The sequence below is a fragment of the Coenobita brevimanus genome, chromosome 63 (assembly GCF_032717465.1).
Source record: "Coenobita brevimanus isolate Jiangsu-jjx chromosome 63, ASM3271746v2, whole genome shotgun sequence".
In the NCBI taxonomy this organism is placed as follows: Eukaryota; Metazoa; Arthropoda; class Malacostraca; order Decapoda; family Coenobitidae; genus Coenobita; species Coenobita brevimanus.
In genome coordinates this window covers 28,200,676-28,218,729 of record NC_137016.1, presented here as the reverse complement: position 1 = coordinate 28,218,729, position 18,054 = coordinate 28,200,676, and the positions used below count along the sequence as shown (strand labels likewise).

At 42.6% G+C, this 18,054-nt stretch overlaps 1 protein-coding gene across 1 annotated transcript in view; it reads left to right on the top strand.

Moving 5' to 3' along the window:
• Window positions 1–18,054, top strand: part of Hacd1 (3-hydroxyacyl-CoA dehydratase 1) — a 42,759-nt gene that overhangs the window by 12,835 nt on the left and 11,870 nt on the right. Inside the window, exons 2-4 of the mRNA XM_080275836.1 lie at window positions 13,218–13,335; window positions 15,712–15,835; window positions 15,964–16,069. Of these exons, the coding sequence (XP_080131962.1) occupies window positions 13,218–13,335; window positions 15,712–15,835; window positions 15,964–16,069 (348 nt within the window). The remainder of the gene's footprint in view (window positions 1–13,217; window positions 13,336–15,711; window positions 15,836–15,963; window positions 16,070–18,054) is intronic.

Below are 18,054 nucleotides of genomic sequence, written 5' to 3'. Positions count from 1 at the left end.
AGGATAGAAGTTGTGGAAGCAATGAAGAAAGTTAAAGCGGGGAAAGCCCCAGGAATTGATGGAGTGTGTGGTGAAATGCTGAAGCATGGGGGAGAGATAGTAGTAGAATGGATGTGGAAGATGTGCAGATTGGCCTGGGAGGAAGGTAGAGTCCCGGAGGATTGGAAGTCAGGTATAATTATTCCCTTGTACAAAGGAAAAGGGGAAAAAGAAGTGTGTGGTAATCATACGGGCATTTGTCTTCTTAGTATAATAGGAAAAGTGTATGGTAGGATACTTATTGACAGAGTTAGAGAAAGAACAGAGAAATTAGTTGGAGAAGAACAGGGAGGCTTTAGGAAGGGAAGAGGTTGTGTAGATCAGATATTCATTCTTAGATCTTTAGTGGAAAAGTTTCTAGAGAAGGGAAAGAAGTTGTATGCGGCTTTCATGGATTTGGAGAAAGCATATGACAGGGTGGATAGACAAGGATTGTGGAAAGTGTTAAGAATATATGGAGTAGATGGGAAGTTGTTGAATGCTGTGAAGAGTATGTACGATGGTGCTAAGGCTGCAGTGCGTGTGGATGGTGAACTAAGTGAATTTTTCTATTTGAAAGTTGGGTTGAAACAGGGATGTGTCATGTCTCCATTGTTGTTCAATCTGTACATGGATGGGGTAATAAAAAGAGGTACAAGGTAGGGTAGTGGATGTTGGAGTGGCCCTGGTGAGAGAGGATAGTGTTTGGAAACTCCCTGTACTGTTGTTTGCAGATGATACTGTGTTGCTGAGTGAAGACGAAGGGGAGCTGCAAGGCTTGGTGGATGAGTTTGGGAGAGTGTGTAAGAAACGGAATCTAAAGGTGAATGTAGGGAAGAGTAAAGTGATGGTCTTTGAGAGAGGTGAAGTGAGTGAATGTACAGTGAGGTTGGATGGTGAAGAATTGGAAAATGTGAGTACGTTTAAGTACTTGGGTAGTGTGATGAGTAAGGATGGAGGTTTGGAGGGTGAAGTGCTTGAAAGGGTACAGCAGGGAAGAAAGGTTGCTGGTTCTTTGAAAGCAGTGATAAAAAACAGGGAAGTGAGCATGGAAGTGAAAAAGTTACTACATGACAGTATTGTGATACCAACTCTAACGTACGGAAGTGAAGCTTGGACATTGCTGGAAGGACACAAGTCAAGAGTGAGAGCAGTGGAAATGAGTTATTTAAGAGGAGCCTGTGGAGTCACCTGGAGAGACAGGCTGACGAATGAGGATATAAAGGAGCATTGTGGTGTTGATGTGGATGTGATAGGAAGCGTTATGAGGAACACACTGAGGTGGTTTGGCCATGTGGATAGGATGGAGGGTGAAAGACTGACGAAGAGAGTGTATGTGAGTGAGGTGGATGGGGGAAGAGGGAGGAGGAGGCTGAGGATGAGATGGAGGGATGGGGTGGAGAGGTATATGAGAGAGGGGGGTGTGAGTTGGGAGCAGGGCAGTGAGATGGCGGGGGACAGGGCGACTTGGAGGCGATTTGTTTGTGGCCACCCCAAGCGGGATTGAGGCGTCTGGCAATAGATAGATAAATAGATAGATATATATATATATATATATATATATATATATAGATTATTGAAACATGCAGACATTTCTATAAATTTGGGGACCCACTGATGAGTTTGGCCTGGGGCCCACAAGTAGGTAAATCTGGCCCTGCACATCCCACATCCACCCACCTCCTGCGCCTTACCTCAGCCACTTCCCCCGCTCAACCCTTCAAACTTCCCACCCCTGATCGCCCTGGGTGATTTGATGTCCACAGGCTTGCTTTGAATTACATTTTTTTACATGGTCATAATCAGTAAAATACGAAGAGGAGAGTCATGCCATAGGCCCCAGCCACTGCACAGTCCCAGGCCTTGGCAATGGATCTGAGACCCCTAGTGCACCAGCCATGGCCAGTGGCTGTGGTAATGGCCTCAGGGCACCCTGCCAAGACAGCTACAGTGACACCCTCCAAGCACGCCTTGGCACTGTAACTGCCTCTCCATTATGCACCCATTGATAGGGCAACCTCTTGGGGTGCTACTCCCAGGTTCAGGCCCCTCTCTGTTGGGCATGAGTGGCAGCCTGGGAATTGCAATGCCCAGTACCCTCTAGCTCAGGTTCAAGCCCAATCTTACCCCAGCCCCACGATCTATGCTGGTGGAACCCTCCTCAAGCCTCCCCTCAAAAGGTCCACTACTAGGTAGCGGGAGGCAGAGTTTTCGTATGGTATAGCCTTGCTGGCATCAACTCCTGTGATGTAGTGGGGTATGTTTTGTGATATGTAAAGTGCACATGGTGTAGTGTATGAGATAGTTAGAGGAAGTGTTTGGGAGAGTATGCAGGTTTACTTCCATTGTTAGTGTCACACTGAAAAGGTCAGCAAAAGAGGATGGTTAGGTAGCCAGTGACATGGGAGCTCCAGCTCTCCCTATCACCAACATTCCCATTCCCCTTGGGAGTACCACGCTGATCAGCTGGTGCTACATTGTGAACTGCAGTTGTTGAGTTAGTCCCTCAAGAGGGCATGATCAAAATTAATTACCTTAGAAAGAGGGACATCAGCAGAGTGGGTCTTGCTCAGTTTCATTTCCCAGACAACCCAGACAGAGATGAGAGAGCAGAGGACATGGTTGTGCAGGCTTTGCCAACTCCTCAAGTATCAAGAATGGTATATACATTCAAAGGAGTGACTTTTCCCTTCTCAATCAATTAGTCTATGTTGATGTTATATTGTTGATGTCACTTGAATATGTTGATGTCACTTAAACCAGAATTGTCTTCTGGTTAGTTCACTTATTTATTCATATTCTAATCCAGTGTTTCCTCATGAGGTGCATAGGAGCCCCGGGCTAGGCAGGTCGGTCCTGACATTTAAGATGAGTGTGACCAGCCTCACTCATCCCTGGGTGGCACTGCTTGAGCAATAAACCCCAACCATCCCTTGGATATAAACCCGCACAGGCTCAATCCAATTGGAGTGCCTTACCGCCCACTAGACCAGCAGGTGCCATAATTCGGTTATATGGTTACCATCCAGCAAAGTAAATGGTTTCCAGGTGTACAAGAAGCCATTTGGCTTGTTACTCAGTGTAGAGTCACCCATAGACGGAAGGAAGAGGAAAGAATTAAGGAAAGGAAAGACAGAGGAAGGATGGAAAGCAGGAAGGAAGAGAGGAAAAAGCAGACACCTGAGAGCAGCACTGCACCAAGTGAGTGTAGCTCCCTCACCAACCACTTTCAGGTTAGTTTATTATGTAAATTTCACATCAGGACACATTTTGTTTATGTTTGTGATGCAGGTACTGTAACCATAGTAGGAGTTGATTGTATGATGATGTTTCAGTTAAAATTGCACAAGTAACGTTTCTCACTTTTCCGGTAATGTGTCTGATGGTCTTATTTTCCTTAACAGAAAAACAGTTACAGTATTAGGAATAATCAAATTTGCTGGGTATGGTTATGATCCTTAGCTATAGACATATTACTGATGTGAAGCACTCCTTGATTGAACCAGTCAAATCACAGACTTTTTGAAATTACATATGTCAACTACAAGAGGGGGTAGCATCGCAGTAACGTTACTCACGCAACTTTTGAAAATCTGTATAACATCCCCTCATGAAACTTTTGAAAATCGGTATAACATCCCCTCATACAACTTTTGAAAATCAGTATAACATCCAAATTAAAACATATGAACAATCCGACTGTGGTATGATGTAGGGTGAAGTGTGTGTTATATAGCTTCCCCAAACCATTTGTTTATATTGCATACTTTTGCAGATATAACTGAGAGTAGTTCAATAACTTGTCTCCGAATGTAATGTTCCTCATGATGGAATGACCCTTTGGCTGTATTACATCGGATAATCAAAGGATTACTGTACACTTTTGCCAGAAATTTCTCTCTCCCGGTCATAAATTTTATATAAAGTGCCTTCAGTTTTACATTTAATTTTACACGTACAGGTAGCTTTTTATTGTACTTGTTTGCTTTATTGATTAGAAAGCAAAATGAAGTGAGATATAGTAATGTATAGTTAAATCTGATAAATCATTAGTTAGAGAAACATTGTACTACAGTACCTATGTACAGTGAAAGTCCTATTATTCGGCATCTATGGGACCGGGATGATGCCGAGAAATTGGATTTGCCAAATAATCAAAAAACCTACTCACTCAGTACCTTAAATATATTGGTGAACACTGTCATCACCACTTATGATATTATAACTGTGTTTGGAGAGAGTACTGTATACTGTACAATACTGCAGTCAGTACGGTACTATACCTGAATCTGAAATACAGTATATATATAAATTAGTGAACATATACGAGTGTAATACAAGTCAGAAAACACTTCCTGGATGGCCGAAATGATATGGAATATTACCTACCAGCTCAGTACATCACTTATATTGGTGAACTCATCACTATTTTTATTATTACAAATATGTTTGGAGTGACTACTGTATACAGTACTTTTTACATAAAATAAAGTGAAGGAATATGACTTGATAAGGTCTTTCTGATGGGTGTTAAACGTATATTTAGCACTCATTCTTTTGTTGATTTTTTTGTTTACATGTGAAAGGGAGAGTATTGATGCAAACAGTAATGTATTCCATTAACCCCTTAATAATCTCCGGCATTGAACAACCCTTTACAGTACCAATGTCAGTGATGTCAAGTTAGTGAGCTATGAAAAACTGTGAACAATTATGGGAAGGGAACGAAGGTCACTGGTATGTTTACACAACTCTGCGCTACGATTCCAAGCAGGCAGGGGATCAGTTAATCTCAGATGTTTTCGCCCATGTGGTACATGCACCGTAACTTTGTAATTTCTCCCGTGAATCATAGCAAGGGTTTAAGAACTAAATAACACATTAGGTGCGCCAGGCGATTATCTTCACATCTTTAAGAAAATGGAGGAAATTTAATCCCTCTCTGAGTACGTAGAGTAAGTGTCTTCCATTCTTCTGAAATCAATTTATTTTTCTTAAAGATGTGAAGATAATCGTCTGGCTCACCTAGCAATGTGTTACTTAGCTTCCTAAACCCATGCTATGATTCGCTACGAGTCACGGAAAAATTGATGAAGTTACGGTGCATTTACCAAATGGGCAAAAACATCTGAGATTAACTAACCCCCTGACCGCTTGGAATCGTAGCATAGTGTCGTGTAAACATACCAGTGACCTTCATTCCCTCCCCATAATTGTTCAGTTTTCTTTCTATAGCTCACACTAACTTGACATCACTGTAAAGGGTTGTTCAGTGCCGGAGGTTATTAAGGGGTTAATGGGATATATTACTGTTTGCATCAATACTCTCTCTTTCACATTAAACACAAAAACGAACAAAAGAATGAGCGCTAAATGTACGTTTAACTTTCATCAGAAAGACCTTAGCAATTCATATTCCTCCAGTTTATTTTTAAGTATATTCTGACTGGTTAGGTTAGCTTTGGTTAAATTATTAGGTACAGTTAAACTCGGTTAGGTTAGGTTTAGTTAAACAGGACAGTTCCTTCCGCCAGTATGCTGAAGAATAAAAATACTACGAGCTGTCACAGCCATACAGCTAAAAACAACGGGGAAACTGATTTAACAGGCAACATTTATTTATGGGTAATGCATTACAGTATCAGTGGTTCATGGGCTACCCAGTTGCCGGTAAATGTCATTTTCAGGAAAGTGTCAAGAACGAACGAATTTCAAGAATTAGCGAGGGGGCTTGGAATGTAACCCTCACTAATTTGGTAGAGGTGGTTACTGTACTGTATGATACTGTGCAATGTTGTAATCAGTACAATACTATACCTGAATCTGAAAATATAGAAATAAGTGAACATACAGAAGTGTAATGAAACATTAGGCCAACAAGTCACAGATAAGACTTCCTGGACTGCCGAGATGATTCCAGACATCTGCCGAACAATAAAAGATTTTCGTAAATGGGACTATTTCTCAAAACTGCCGAAATGTCGGATCTACCGAATAATCAGCTGCCGAATAATAGGACTTTTACTGTATCTGGTGAGAGGTGATGAAGATCAACAGAAGGAAAGTGTGTGCAGGAAAAAAAAAAAAAAATCATAATTTAAAGGATGCCATGGGTGGCTGGTGGCTGGAAGACTGTGTTACGTAATAGGGAATGCAAAACATAAAGTGAATGCAATAACCATGGAGCCACTGTGGCCTGTAGGAGTGAAAGTCATTAATAAAGTTACCCCAGAAGTGCTTGTGGAGTGACCAGGAATGATAGATGGACAAATTAATTGAATCTTAGAGAATGTGGTGTTAAGATCATTGTAGTGTGAAAAGTAAAAATAAACAGCTACAGTACTCATGAAATTATTTGCCCATGTGGAGTAGGTGAAGAGTGAGACTGCCTAAGAGAAAGTAGTATGATAGATTGGGTGGAAGGGGGGTGGAGAGAGGAGAGATTAGATGGGAGACAAGCTAAGTGAGGGAGGGCAAAGTGAGAGGAATGGTCATTGCAGAGTAGATACAAATATGTTTCCCCCCCTCTACCCCAGACCACTTTTCACAGGATGCAGCATTGGGAAATAGAGTGATGAGGTATTCACATAAGATTTTTTTTACTTCATATTAACTCATATTAAGAGGGCTCTCCCTCCACGCTAAGGGGTTCTTGTATGTAGCAAATGTGTTAGGAATGTAATGCTGCATGGTAGTGAGACTTGGGCAGTGAAGGGGGATATTCACAGGTTCAGACATACAGAGATGAGATTACAATAATTAGATGGATGTATAGTGTATCCTTATATGACAGGCGTGATGCAGGGGTTAAGATTATGAATTGAGAGGAAGGATGGGACTTACCAGTAAATGTATTATTGTTGTAATGAGAAGGGGTGGATTTAGATGGTTTGGGCATGTGGAGAGCATGGAGGATAACAGGTAGGTGTGGAGAGTGAGAGGTCTGAATGTTGAGAGTAGATATGCGAGAGATAGGCTGAAAAAGACTTGGGATGAAGTCATAGAAGTTGACCTCAGGAATTAGGGACTGGATGGAGAGGCTGCTAGTGATGGAGCATTAAGTGATATACCCAGTACATGCAACCTGTTGGAGCCTCTATAAAAGAATGACCAAGCAAAGCTTTATATAACCTTATTTATAAGAAAGATAGCCTAACATAACTCTGTGTTTCAGTTTCAGTCTCACAATGTACATGTACTGTACAGTATTTTTTCCCCTCCAATATGGTCATTGTATTTCTTGTACAGCCATGCGCCACTTAACTTCCTACCATACAGCATCTTTTTGCTTTAATGTCCGGAGACCCATAAGAATATAACAGAGAGAGAGAGAAAAAAAAACATCCGAAGAACAAGATGTAGCAAGTGTATGCGGGCACATAGCAGTGTTACTGCATGACGGCCAGCCAGCATCCCAAAACAAAGCGATTACACTGCCAGCTGTATGATACGCAGTGCATGTATAACCTACAGTGATACACTGTAGTACTTTTCAAATGTCTTAATATTTTTCTTTTTTTCCGTACTTACATCAAACTAGTAAAAATTAATCCAAAAAGCAAGAAAAAGTTACCTAACAAGCAGGAAAACGTTTATCATATAACAGTATCATCAACACCAGCTGCAGGCAGTCATGGCCAGTCACATATTTTATAGGCTATGTATTATTGCGCAGGTGCTTGAGGGTGCAGAAGTGGATGTATGTGGATTAACTGAAACTAATTGAAGAGGTGAGAGTGTGAGAGAATGGGAGTATGGATAGGATATACACACGGGAGTGGGTGAGAATGAGGGGGCAAATGAAGGAGTGTGTTTTGTTTTGTGCGAGAGATGGAAGGAGAATATAAGAGAGTATGGATCGGTTGGCTGAAGAACTGCGTGGGTAAGATTGAAAGTTGGACTACAAATGTGGGCGACTGTGTGTGTGTATGCGCCACCGCAAGATCGTGCAACCAGAGTGAAAGAAGAGTTCTGGACAAATGTGGAGGCATGCATGGAAAAGTGCGAAAGGAATGAGAGAGGATTTTTTATTGGAGATATGGATGGAAAAGAAGGGAATGTGGAGGTGGATGGAGCAGTTGGTGAGTGGGGGTGTGCCTGCAGAAGTGGATGAGAATGGCAGTGCTCTAGTGGACATCTGTGCTGGGAGAGGGTTGGTGATAGCCAATACCCTCTTCAGACACAAAATGATCCACAGGTATACATGGCGAGTGATGAGAAGGGTGGATGGTGAACTGAATGAATGGAAGGCAGAGGTTGATTATGTATGTGTATGGATGATAGAATGAGAAGGTGTGTAAGGGATGCAAGAGCATATAGAGGTTGGGGGAGTGGACTTTCTGTGGTAAAAGTCAAGGTTGAAATGAAGTAGAGGAAGAGATGAAGGGAAGGACAGGAGGAAGTAGTTCTTACAAGGAGGATGGAAAGGTTACAAGAGGATGGAAAAAAGGCAGAATATAAGGGAGATATGGAGGACCGATTGGGTTAATATGATTTGGAGCAGATGGGGGACGTGGAAGGTGTGTGCAAGATATTCACAGAAGAAATCTGTGCAGCATGTAAGGTGGTTTGTGGGGGTGCAAGGAACAGTATGGTGGAATGAAGAAGTGAGGTAGGCTGTGGCATAAAAGAAGAAAGCATATAGTGAGTGGATGAAAAACAGGGGTGTGGAGGAAGGTGAGAGACAGAAGAGAGAGTTATATGTAGAGAGGAAGAGAGAAATATATAAATTAGTAAGAGAGAGTAAGAAGAAAGTGGATGAGGAAATTGGAAAGAAGTTGAGTGTAAAGTGGAGAGAATGTAAGAAAATGTTCTGGAGAGAGATAAAGAGAGTTAAACAGGATGTTACAAAAGTTAATTGGTGAGTGAAAGATTAAAATGGTATATTTCTAGTGAAGAAGGGAAAAAAAAGTGGGTAGAGGGGGAGAACACCTTAAAGAATTGTTGGACATAGAGAATGAAAGTAATGTGTGTATAAGTGCCTGGGGAATGCTGGGAGAAGGAGGGATGTGAGAAGAGATGAAGAAATCGGTAGGATGGAAGTTGTGGAAGCAGTGAAGAAAGTCAAAATGGGGAAAGCCCCAGGAATTGATGGAGTGTGTGGTGAAATGCTGAAGCTTGGCAGAGAGATAGCAGTAGAATGGATGTGGAAGATGTGCAGATTGGCCTGGGTGGAAGGTAAAGTTCCAAAGGATTGGAAGTCATGTATAATTATTCCCTTGTAGAAAAGAAAAGGGGGGAAAAGAAGTTTGTGGTAATCATAGGGTTATTTGTCTTCTTAGTGTAATAGGGAAAGTTAATAGTAGGATACTTATTTAACAAAGTTAGGAAAATAATGGAGGAATTAGTTGGAGAAGAACAGGGAGGTTTTAGGGAGGAAGGAGGTTGTGTAGACCAGATATGCATCTCGTATAGTGGGAAAGTTTTTAGAGAAGGGAAAGAAGCTGTATGCAGCCTTCTTGGGTTTGGAGAAAGCATATGACTGGGTGGATAGACAAGGATTGTGGAAAGTATTAAGAATATATTGAGTAAATGGGAAGTTGTTGAATGCTGTGAAGCGTATGTACGAGGGTGCTAAGGCTGCAATGCATGTAGACAGTGAACTGAGTGAATTTTTCTGTTTGAAGGTTGGATTGAAACAGGGATGTGTCATGTCTCCATGGTTGTTCAGTCAGTATATGGATGGGGTTATAAAAGAGATACAAGGTAGGGCAGCGGATTTTGGAGCAGCCCTAATGAGAGAGGGCAGTGTGTGGAAATTCCCTGTACTGTCGTTTGCAGATGATACTGTGTTGTTAAGTGAAGACAAAGGGGATCTTCAAGGCTTGGTGAATGAGTTTGGGAGAGTGTGTAAGAAACAGAATGTAAAGGTGAATATAGAGAAGAGTAAAGGTATGGTCTTTGAGAGAAATGAAGTCACATTGTACAGTGAGGTTGGATGAGGAGGGAATGAAAAATGTGAGTGCATTTAAGTACTTGGGTAGTGTGATGAATAAGGATGGAAGTTTAGAGGGTGAAGTGCTTCAAAAGATACAACAAGGAAGAAAGGTTTCTGGTTCTTTGAAAGCACTGATAAGAAACAGGGAAGTGAGCATGGAAATGAAAAAGTTACTCCATGACAGTATTGTGATGCCAGTTCTAACGTATGGAAGTGAAGCTTGGACCTTGTTGGAGGGACACAAGTCAGGAGTGAGAGCAATGGAAATGAGTTATTCAAGTGGAGCATGTGGAGTCACATGGAGAGACAGACTGACAAATGAGGAAGTGAAGAAGCATTGTGGTGTGTATATGGATGTGATTGGAAGCATTAGGAGAAACACATTGAGGTGGTTGGCCATGTGGAGAGGATTAAGAGCGAGAGACTGACGAGGAGAGTGCATGTGAGTGAGGTGGAGGGGGGTAGAGGGAGGGGGAGGCCAAGGATGATATGGAGGAATGGAGTGGAGAGATATATAAGAGAGTGGGATGTGAGCTGTGAGCAGGGCAGTGAGATGGCAGGGAATAGGATGACATGGAGATGATTTGTCTTGTGGCCACCCCTTATGGGATAAAGGTGTTTGGCAATAGATGTACTGGATAGATAGATAGTATTTTTGTCTTTTTTTTTTTTTATACTCTACTGTACTTTAAAAGTAATGTACAGTACATAATACCGTATACAGTGGATGCTCAATTTAACTAACTAATTCAGCCAGCCCCTATTCCATTTTCTCTAATTTTCTGCAAAATTGAGTTCCGTAACCAAGGCACAATATAATGGAAACTTTTCTGGTATTTTGAGGTTCTTTCCGCTAAATCCTTGAAGGCATTGGTCAAGCTGAATTACTGACAATGCGCAACCAAACCTAGCAAACTATGCTATCTCTCATTACTACACACAGCAGTCTGAAGCCATAATTAATGCCGCCACTTAAATGCATTATTTTATACTTGTTAATAGCCTGAACCCATAATTAATGTGGAGAGAATGGAGAATGAAAGACCGACTAAGAGGGTGTATGTAGGTGAGGTGGAGGGAGGGAGAGGGAGGGATAGACTGAGGATGAGGTGGAGGGATGGAGTTAAGAGGTATATGAGGGAGGGGGGAGTGAGTTGGGGGGAGGGTAGTCAAATGGTGGGTGACAGAGCGACTTGGAGGCGTTTTGTCTGCAGCCACCCTTTGTGGGATTAGGGCGTCGCGCTATAGATAGATAGATAGATAGATTGATAGACTTAAATGCATTATTGTGTACAGGTTAACAGTGATACATCCAATAATGACATAGTAATAAATTATCTACACAGATAATAAGGTGATGGTAGTAGTGACCCAAATAGTATACAGCAGTAAATAGGGATGGTAAACAACAGTAATGCTTACCACCAAAAGTAGGGGTCCTGCACTTGTTGCAGAAATATGCCTGATACAGGTAGCCATACTGGCTCCCAAACCTGTGTCAGGGCTGGGGGTGGTCACTGTCAGAGTCACCCTCCATCAAGATGCAAAGTGGTACAGGGGTGACAGAGGGGCTGGGGAGCATCAGGGATGGCCCTCCATCTTCTCAATTATTTCCATGGATGATTAGAGGATGGAAAAATGAAAAAAGAAAAAAAGAAAGCCTCACCCTCCCCTTCTTTTCCTGAAGCTTGGGCATGGTTCATGAAAACTTTGGTTCACTGAAAAAAAACACAAATAAGGCCGCAGTACCAAGGCAAAGCCACATAAGCGGGGAGCAGTTGTTTGCAGTTGGGGGATCACGTGAAGACTGCTTGGGCCGAGTGATGTCGCCAAGTCCCCGCCACTGCCCAAGCAGCTTGGCGGGGACATGTGGCAACACCACACGCCACCAGTAAGGGAAGTGTTTCCGGTATGACCTAGATGCTGCACTTGATTTACGGGACTTTTTGTGGTAATTTGGTGGTTTTTGGAATGGAATTTCCTCAACGAAATTTTACTCATGTTAACCCACCGCGTGCCAGCTATTTTTGGCCCTATGGGTCGCCTCCGTGCTGGCCATTTTTTGACCCTTTTTTTTTTTTTTTTTTTTTTTTTTTCCCTAAAATGATAGATTTTGATGTGAAAACAACGAATTTCACCATTAAAATGCTCACTGAAGCTCGGAAATGGGTTTTATTGTGTCCTGCATACTCATATACAGGTATAGTTGCTCTCTCACACTCACCACGTAGGTGAGAGAAAGCCATTATCTGTGTAAGGTATACTCAGGTATTTATGCTGGGAAGGTATAGCAATGTTAAGTACTTTTTTCTGATTACTTATTACTTCAACATCTATCACAATGCATTATTGTACACTTGAAGCTGGTGCAGTGGTAACGTTCTTGCTTGCCAACTGGTGGACGGGAGTTCGAGCCTCGCTCAGGTTGCGAAAAGTTTCACTGACGAAGTGGGTGGTTACTGTCCCCCTTGAGCAAGGGGACGGGTGTGTGCGTGTGTGAAGGTCACAGCCTTGCCCTTAGATCGGACTATATGAGCTCTCAGCTCCCTTCCGGAAGGGTAAAAGCTGACGATCACGACCATCAAGTGATCCTGACCGACCCGGTGAATTACAACCTGACTTCATTATCCACAGTTCTGGCACTTACAAGAAGGTATTTACAACTTGACTTCACTATATAGTCCTTCTGCTTACAAGAAAATATTTACAACCTACACTTACGTGAAAATATTTACAAAATGCCTTCACTATGTACAGCACTGGGTGAGGCACACAGGCAGAGCGAGATGAGGGGGGGAGTGACTGGGTGTATGGCTTTGACATCCTGGGGGATGGTAAAGGAACAGTTACCATACATGCCTGCCAATTTTTACTTGCAAATCTTGAAAAATGCGGTCACAGTGAATTTTTCTATTTTAAACTGTTTTAAAACGGCACTAGGACTGGCCGCGGAATTATGTCAGACCGTATTAAAATGGCACTGGCTCGTGGCGGGTTAACAGAAATTTTCCATTAAATTGGGCAAAAAAATACTGGGAAAAAATTATTCCATTATCTTGGGCTTCTGCTAAATTGATGTTGGTTAAATCAAGCATCTACTGTGTATGGTACAATATACAGTATGTGGTGCATAAGTTATGGTTGATCGCGTAGTGACCAGATCACTTAATGTCCTATTTTTCAGAAAGTATCATGGACGCTAAGTGGCACATGACTGAAAACTGATTATATGGTATATGATTTAATGATTATGTGTTTGCAGATGGTTGATTGTGTTGATTCAGACAGTGAATCACTTGTTGGATGAGGGATCTGTGAAGGGACTCTGGGAGACCACTTCCACTGTTCTCAAAATATACCAGTCTCTTGCTTTCCTTGAGGTAGGTCTCTTATTTGTTCTCTTTATGCTGATCCATTTTTTAAAGGAGTAAAGTTATGTTAGCTACAGAATATTTAAAAAAAGTCATTCATACATTTAGTTGTTTTATATATGCCATCAGGTGTAGGAAAACTCATCTGTAACTTAATTCCCCTCATACGAAAATAATTGGTTCTTAACTCCCGTATTGCTGTGAAAATCTATACATGGAGCCGATTTTTCTGCTCTTGCAGAAGTAAAAAGTTTTATGCCCAGGTTAAGAGCTTGAATTTACACACTTTATGCCACAAACCAGAGCATTTTAGACCAACTGGTTCACGAACTATAGCCCGTCAAAGTTGAAAAAAGTTACCCTTCCAGGCGGGGCGACTCCAGTTTTCTGTGCACTCCCACCCCCCTTCCCTTCCTCCCCTCCCACTATCCCCCCTTCAGAATTTTCCAGTTCATTCCCCCCCCCCCAAACAATACCATGCACAATAATTATGTTGGTGTTCCTCGCTCACTCCCAACACATTTCTTCCCTCCCCAGCTTCCCTCCCCCATCCCCTTCCCTCATAGCTGTGTAGCTGTCAAAATTAAAAAAAAAAAAAATTGAGCAAAAGCATGCAAAATCTTTTTCTTGGTGTTACTCACACACCCCAACACCCACTCCCCCTCACCCCTTCTCCCCCATCCCCTCCCCTCAGAGCTGTCAAATCAAGTAGCTGTAAGAATTTCAAGGGGAAAAAAAAGCTAAAGCATGCCAAATAATGGTAATGGTGTAAGAGAAAGATAAACACACAAATACACAATTTATTATTATAAAAAACAAACATTGCTAACATTTACAGGAAACATTATGATATATACACGGAGATTCATAAAAAAACATTAAAAAACATACATTCTATGTTTCATGCATCAGTGTATACAATTACACAAACAATAATCTGGTATTGAATGAAAACACGTGACATGAATAGTAACAATGATGTATAATACTCTAGGCAGGGGGGGAGGGGAGTTGTAAGTGGATGGCATACTATAGGGGGTGGGGGTGGGGTGAGGAGAGGCCTGAAGGGGAGGTACAGGGGTATAAAGGTGGGAGACAGACAGCACAAGAGAAAGAGGAAGGCAGAGAGGGAGTACAGGGGTGTGGAGTGTGGGTATGGGGGATATAACCCTCCCAGGGAGACAGGGAGGGGAGGAAAGGGGGGTGGAACCACAGTGGCGTGATGGAGGATGGTGGGGGAGCGGGAGGGAGGGAGCAGGAAGCGGTCAGAGGCGAGGGAGGGGGAGAGGGAACAAAGGTGTTGGGGTAGAGGAAGGCAGCGAGAGGGCAGTGGGGGAATCACCCCCCCTTCACCATGGGTACGGACCTGGATCCTCCCCCCTCCTTACTCAGGACTTAGTTCTCGTTGGTTTACTTCAATATGTCACAATTGGTCTGAAGCCTAGTGTCCACAATTTTTCACAAAGGCTCCTCTATCGATCACATTCGGTATCTTGCGTAATCCTGAAAAAGGATCAATCGATCCTATTAGTACTTTAGGGGTTAAAGGTCTTTTGTTAGTCGTTTTTTTCGTAAGTCCATATCTCTCTCTCTCTCTCTCTCTCTCCCCAACCCAACCCAACCCTAATCCCATAATTACTGAGGTCAAAGTTCTTTACCCCATTGCCTTTCTACATACCAATCAATGTGCTATCCCCCTCTCTCTCTCTCTCTCTCTCTCTCTCTCTCTCTCTCTCTCTCCCCCCCCCCAACCCAACCCTAATCCCATAATTACTGAGGTCAAAGTTCTTTCCCTCTACCCCATCGCCTTTTTACACCATACCAATAAATGTGCTATCCCCCCCCCCCTCTCTCTCTCTCTCTCTCTCTCTCTCTCTCTCTCTCTCTCTCTCTCTCTCTCTCTCTCTCTCTCTCTCTCTCTCTCTCTCTCCCCCCCCCCCCAAGAATAAAGCCCATTATTGTCTCCACTCCACTTATCCCCTACCCTTCCCTGAACTGCAATTATCACCTCATTTCCATGTTAGTGTCTTCACCTGACTCCATCCTTCCTTGCTATGACTGACCCGCCTCCCCCCCCCCACACACACACACACACACTTTTCGGATCTGCAGGTTTTTCGTAGGTCGATCTTTCATAAGTAGGGGTCTGACTGTATCACAAACTTATTACTAGATATATGGTAGTTGGTGGTGATGGAGTGGGAGTAGCATATGGATCATGAGGATCATGTGTTACAGTCTTGTCCAAACTACTGCATGGCTAGGTTGTAAGTTTTATTATTCATTCCATTCTTTAGTGGGAAATGGGTTAGGATGATTATGAAGATACCAGATGCAGTATATAATTAATTCCAAAACTTGACATGCTTTGTGTCTGTTGAACAGATTGTACATTCAGCAGTGGGCTTGGTGCCATCCAGCGTGGGGGTAGTGCTGCCACAGGTTTTCTCACGTCTTACTGTCCTCTGGCTTGTACTGGTACCTTTTAAGGAAACTCATGCAAGCATCGGTAAGTGATGACATTCTTGGCTAAAATGCTAACCTCAGGAGATACACCTCTCTGAAAGTTGTGCCATTCTGAGCAAGTGTAGTGGTTACAACAGTGACATAATGACAATGGGTGTGTACCATATGCAGGCCTGCCGCTGTTGCTGGTAGCGTGGAGTGTTACTGAGGTCATCAGATATTCCTACTATTTCCTCAACATCCTCAAGCATGTCCCATACTTCATCACATTCCTAAGGTAAACAAACATTCCACTTTTGTTAGAATTACAATAATAGTACTTTAGAAGTATTGCTAGTTCCTCAACATCTACAAGGATATCCCATACTTCATCACATTCTTAAGGTAAACAAATCCTCCAGTATTGTTATAATTAATAGTGTAGATATTCATACTGTTTCCTTAACACCCTAAGTGTCTTCATCAGATTCCTTAGGTATATACATGCTCCACTTTTGTTAGACTTAATACTACATAGACTTAATAGTACATACATGGTGGTGTTGACTGCAGAGAATGAAAGGGAGGCAGAGGAAAGATTTAGGAAGTGAAGACATGGTATGGTCCCAAGGGCTTGAAAGTAAATGCAGATAAAAAGAAAGCTATGATATCTAGGGTTGGTGGCTGACTGACGGTAGTCAGAGAAGAGGGAGGATGACCATGTGCAGCATGCCACAAGGGCATGGGATGTAATTCCATGTTATGCAGTGTTTGTGATAAGTGGGTGTCGAAGAGATATAGTGGTATTAAAGGTAGACTGCAAGATAATGCTGATTTCATGTGTGTGGTGTGTTGGGGAGGGCATGTGGAAACTGCTGGGTGCAAAAAGATTGAACTTGCTGGTGAGCCTCTTGAGTGTGTGGAAGAGCTTTGTTTCTTGGGAGATATGTTATGTGCTGGAGGTGGAGCTGGAGCTGGAGCTAGCTCTGTGACTAGAGTGAGGAGTGGTTGGAAGAAATTCAGGGAGCTGTTGCCTCTTCTGACATTAAGAGGGCTCTTCCTTTGTTCTAAGGGATCTTTGTATGCAGCATGTGTTGGGAGTGTAATGCTGTATTATGGTGAGACCTGGGCAGTAAAGGAAGAGGATACTAGCAGGCTCAAACAGTCAGAAATGACACTGATTAGGTGGATGTGCAGTGTGTCCTTGAATGCGAGGCCCAGGGGGCTGGGTTTACAATGGAAGAGTTTCGAGGAAGGATGGGACTGGAGTGTATTGGTGTTGTGATGAGAGGAGGAAGATTGAGATGGTTTGTGCATGTGGAGAGGATGGGGAATGACAGTTGGGTGCAGAAAGTGATAAGTGTTAACATTGGGAGTAGGAATGTGAGAAGCAGGCCCAAAAAAGACCTGGAATAAGGTCATAGAGTGTGACCTCAGGGATAGGACTAAATAGGGAGGCTGCCAGAGATTGAACAGCATGGAGAGCTGCCAATAGGTGACCAAGGCCAATGCATGCAAGCATGTTGAAGCCTTTGTAAATGAAACAAAACAAATCCCCAGTTGAAGCTGAGTATGTGTTTTAGAATGTCCAGACTTTTTACATACAGTTGGTACTGTATGGCAGAGGATACTGGCAAATCAGCTTCTTCATCATCAGCCAAACATTCCTTCCCACCATAGGGTGGGTTGAGGTAGAATCCAGAGAGCCAGAAAGAACCTTATAAAATGCAACACTAACCAAAAATTTGCCAGAATGAGACACTAACCAAAATTTGCCAGAATGAGACACTAACCAGAATTTGCCAGAATGAAACACTAACCAAAATTTGGCTTGTTGAATGGGCCACACTATTATTCATGCACCATTCAATCCTCCGGTATCCTGGCTCCACCAGATAGGCCAAAAAAATTCACGACATAGCTTCACACCCACCTCTCTGACAGAGTCACTCCTATGACTGTCAGGTTAAATGATGGTGCCAAACTTTGGTCATACACTCCTCAGCACAAAATTCATCCAGTTGGCTTAATCTCTCGTCAGTTACCTAGCCTTAACAACTTCCATTCTTATCTTTTTTATGCGGTTATTTACCATATCTGTCCACCTTCTTGGCCCACTACACCTCCTACCACCATGGATCCAGCTCAGGTATATGTATACCATTTTCAACATCCTATTCACACCCACCATACTATCTCAGTACACTTTCTTCTACTCTATCATCCAAAGACTTCCTTACTCTACACCTTTCACAGATCATATTATTTGTCATCCTATCCACT